The sequence below is a fragment of the Nematolebias whitei genome, chromosome 10, assembly GCF_014905685.2.
Source record: "Nematolebias whitei isolate Nwh7 chromosome 10, NemWhi1, whole genome shotgun sequence".
Taxonomy (NCBI): domain Eukaryota; kingdom Metazoa; phylum Chordata; class Actinopteri; order Cyprinodontiformes; family Rivulidae; genus Nematolebias; species Nematolebias whitei.
In genome coordinates this window covers 683179-687891 of record NC_056507.1, presented here as the reverse complement: position 1 = coordinate 687891, position 4713 = coordinate 683179, and the positions used below count along the sequence as shown (strand labels likewise).

Genomic DNA, 4713 nt, shown 5'->3' with positions numbered 1-4713 from the left:
ATAACTAATGTAATATATATATATATATATTACATTAGTTATATATATATATATATATAACTAATGTATATATAACTAATGTAATATATATATATATATATTACATTAGTTATATATATATATATATATAACTAATGTATATATAACTAATGTAATATATATATATATATATTACATTAGTTATATATATATATATATATAACTAATGTATATATAACTAATGTAATATATATATATTACACACACACACACAACAGTTTTAAGTTTATTTTTATTGTCATTTAATCATTTTCAAATGTCCCAGAATGATCTCCTTTTATAGTAGAATAAACAATGCCTAAGCTTAAAATGTATTTTTATTATAAATGTAAGACAACAGTTGAAAAAGCGACTCCTGCAGAACAGCGCCTCCTCTGGTGTGGAGGTGAGGATGAGCCACTGCACTGAATCACATCAACATCTGTCAGACTGACTCGTGTTAATCTGTGCAGTACTCCGGCTAACACTGGTTTGTTCTTTACGTCATTCGATTGTTTTTGGTGTGAACAATGTGCAGCCTGAAGATGCTCTCCCTGACTACGACCTGAGCAACACCAACCACCTAAACGGGTCATTTGTCCTAAAACTTCAATACAAAATGGATAAAACGGTGCAGGGCACTAAACGGCATGCTGCAGTCGACGTGTGCAGGATGACAGATATATTTTCCTCCTAACTATTTTGTCTGTTCATGTCGGATCCAACGCTCTTGTCTGCGTTTGAGACCAGCAAAAGTGATCGAAAAGAGACACCGTTATTTTATTGAAGTGATTTATTTTAGACGTGACAAAAATAACATTTCTATCCCACCCTGGAGCAGTCGGCAGCGTGGTGCATGTGTGACTCACTGGTGGGGCCTCGGCTCCTCTTTGGCTCCTCTTCGGCTCCTCTTCGGCTCCTCTTCGGCTCGGTTCGGCTCCAAGCCTTTTTCCACTGAACATTTTGTGGAACCGGTACCTTTTTGGTCCCTTCTTCTCTGGGCTACCATTCATGAAAACATGACGTCAGAACACTGCCGGTCACTGATTGGTCAGGGGGCGGAGTCAAGTGAGGGGTTTGGGAAATTTTCGCAACACTCGATCTGCCATTTGCAATCACCGGTACTCGAACCCCAGGAGCGATTGGACCCATTTTTAAGCTTTTGAAAACAATACATCATAGACTTTCTAAAGGTCAGGAGAGTTTGCTGGCCACTTAAGAACAGGGACACCATGGTCCTTAAAACAGTTACTGGCATCTTTGGACTGTGTGCAGGGGCCAAGTCCTGTTGGAAAATGAAATCTGCATCTCCATAAAGTTGGTCAGCAGCAGGAAGTCTCTAAAACTTCCTGGTAGACGACTGCGTTGACCTTTGACCTCAGAAAACACAGTGGACCAGCACCAGCAGAGGACATGGCTCCAAACCATCACTGACTGGAAACTTGACACTGGACCTCGGGCAACGTGGATTCTGTGTCTCTCCTCTTCCTCCAGACTCTGGGACCTGGATTTCCAAAGGAAATGTAAAATGTTCTTTCATCAGAGAACATCAGTTTGGACGCTCAGTCCCAGGCGAGACGCTTGACTCGAGGACTGTGACCCCTGAACCCTCGTCTTGCATACCACTTGGACGTAGTTTCATTATTTCTCCACCGTCACTCACTGTAAACCTAGTTACAATAAAGTCTTTGAGTAATTGTGCTGGAGAGACGGACTGAATGTGCTGTTTCTGTGAAACAACATTTAGCTCAATGTATTTAATTGAAAAAAACATTTAAAAATGACCTAAATAAATAAATTTCTGAATAGTTGTGATTTAAACTTTGCATTGGCTGCAAAGTCTGGATACTCGGTGACTGTGGGATTGCAGATTTTAAAACTAAACGGAATCATTAGACGTGTTCGTGTGCGGGTGTTGAGCTCTGATGGAAAAACCTTGTTCTAGTTTAAAGTGAAGACTCGGCAAAGACATTTTCTTCATTTGAAACATTTCGGAGAAGGCAGTCTTTTATTATTAACCATTTTTATTTATGAAAGAAGCAGTTTTAAAGTAAGCTCATTCTTAACTTAGGAACTTGTTAAAGTTTTTTAAAGTTTAACTGAACTAACACGAGTTTGGCTAATAACCACTTTGACTCATTTAATTCAAGATAATCATCTATGAACTCCTGTTAAATTGTATATTTTTGACTGGTACAAAGCGAACTTTAACGAGCACAGACAGAAGAACACTTGTATTTCAGTTTCATGCCCTGCCTCGATGCATCTTTGATTCCTTCAGTGAGTTTCACGTGTCTGCAACACAGGAGTTAATAATGAATGAACCAGGAGCTAAATATGAACGTTTCTTTTTCTGAGTGACAAACCTTTGGCATATCAAATACAGTGAGTGTTAGAAAACTGCAGGAGTGAAAGAAAATACTTGATTTTAGGTGTTCACACAAAGTTCTTTACGAGCTCAGAACTCCGTGCACGATAAAAGATTGTCTTTAATTAGGTTGTTGTTCAGCAGTTACATGTGACAAGTTGACATAAATAAAGATTAAAGGGCAGAAATCTAACAGTGAATCTGCTTTCAGATGAGAATATTCAAAGTGTTTAACAAACCCTTCCAACTGTTTTCAGGCTTCATTCTGTCTCTGGAGAGACGTCAGCGTTCGGGCCTGATGGATCCATTTCACATGGGATTGCGCTTCGTTTCTGGTGCAGTGTCTTTATCCTTTGGCTCGAGTCACAGATCAACGTTCAGATCGTGGTTGTTCTCTGAATCCTCTCCAGGATTGTCCATCTTCACCCCGAGTCCACTGTCCAGATCTGTGTCAGCGAAGCCAACCTTTGGAGCTTTCATCCGGTAACGTTTCATTTCGGATACATTTTGCTCCTCATCTTCCTCATCGCTGTCTTCTTCTCTGCTGTCTGGGATGATAACCACCTCCTCCTTGGCGTTGGGATCGATGTCCTCCTTAAACCAGACAGACTTGTATCCCTCCTCAACCCGCCTTTCCTTGGTCAGGATAGGTTTCACGTCTTTCTCGTCATCAGCCTTATCCGAGTTGTTGTCGCTGGCGTCAGGCAGCAGTGGGGGCAGTGGTGCAGAAGACCTCTGGGGCACCTCTTTGCTGGGGTGGTTCCAATCCATCTTTGGTGGGTATCCACCAGCTGTGGTGTTTCCCACCTCTGGACCCCCTGAACCTACGCTGCTTCCGTCCTCATCTTTGTGGAAAGCCTCGTTGGTGTACTGAACTCCCTCCTTGGGACCTCCTGAGCTTTGGCCCAGCTGCGCCAGGAGACAGAAGAAGAGACAAACGTTTTCTTTTCAAAAGGTGTTTGATAAAAAGCTTTTCCAGCTGGTTACATTCAATCATATGAACAAGCACAAAGCTCTGACACGTACCTAACAGGCCTCTACTGCAGTCACAGCGACTTTATTAAACACATTTTATTTTTATTAAACCGTTATTTAACCAGATTTAAAAAAGCTCATTAAGATCAAGACGTCTTTGACATGAGTGACCTGAGCACGAGCAGGCAGCCGTGCACGTCATAAAACAAGACGAGAGAAGAACAGGACTTCAGAAATCTATAATATACACGGTAATAGTTGTAATAATAATACTTTCAAAGAACAACAGTTCAAGATGTAAAACAGTTCCTGTTGACAAGAAACCCTTTGTTGTTGTGTTTTAAAGTCTGCAGAATCCCTCAAAGTATCAAGTTCTGTCAGTTTGAATGAGCTCCAAGCTGAAGGGGCAGAAGGTCAAAGCTTCCTGATCTTTCTGTTCACACACGACCAACATGAAGATGCAAAGAGTCCTTAGAGCGTGAGGCGTAACTACTTTCCATTCTTTGAATAAAAGTACATAAATAAAGTGGAAGCAGGCCCATGAGAGACTTGTCCACCAGAGTCATCCAGTGTTAAACAGGGAGGACATACTGGTTTTAAAACAGAGATCACAGTGATGAGTAAGAAAGCTACAACCAGTAATTAATCTTAATGCACAATGGTCCACTGGATTCAAGGACTGTAGAAACTGTTTGAAACGCACACATAGACAACATCTCCATGGTCAAGTACAGGTAAAAAAAAAAAAAAAGTAGCTGTGATCAGAAGCTTCCTAGCTTCTTGTTTCATTTACTCTTTATTTCTACAGGTAGTCTCAGTGAGTCACGAGAACTCTAAAAAAGTTCAGTCTGGTCCTCCGGACATTCAAAATACAAAGCAAAGAAAAAATGTAGAAACGTTTCGTCTCTCATCCGAGAGACTTCCTCAGTCTGAGGTGCTGTATTCAGCTCAGTCTCTTAAATAGCACCTTCTCAGAGTGGATCAACCAGTTTGCTGCTGACAACCAAAACCAGCTGATCACATGCTCAAGAAGGACCATCAGCCTAACAATGGATCATTAGCACCTGATGGCTGTTTACTGTTCACAGAGGGCTGAGTGATACTAGCAATCACAGCATTGTAAGAGGGGGACAGTTGAACCTGGAGGCTCCGCCCCTGTTTAATGATGGACGGTTTCTTTTCACAAAGATGGCCTCCTTTACTCCTCTCTCAAACCATCGTTCCTCTCTGTCCAGGATGTGAACATCTTCATCCCTGAAAGAGTGACCGCTGGCCTGGAGATGAGTGTAGACCGCAGAGTCCTGGCCTGATGATGTTGATCTTCTGTGCTGGTCCATCCTTTTGGCCAGTGG

The 4713-nt window shown here is 41.5% G+C and overlaps 1 protein-coding gene across 1 annotated transcript in view; it reads right to left on the bottom strand.

Moving 5' to 3' along the window:
- Positions 1 to 2347: 2347 nt before the first annotated feature.
- cdhr5b (cadherin-related family member 5b) overlaps positions 2348 to 4713 on the bottom strand; it is a 50077-nt gene continuing 47711 nt past the window's right edge. Inside the window, exon 15 of the mRNA XM_037682499.1 lies at positions 2348 to 3295. Coding sequence (XP_037538427.1) covers positions 2750 to 3295 — 546 coding nt within the window. The 3' untranslated portion in view covers positions 2348 to 2749. The remainder of the gene's footprint in view (positions 3296 to 4713) is intronic.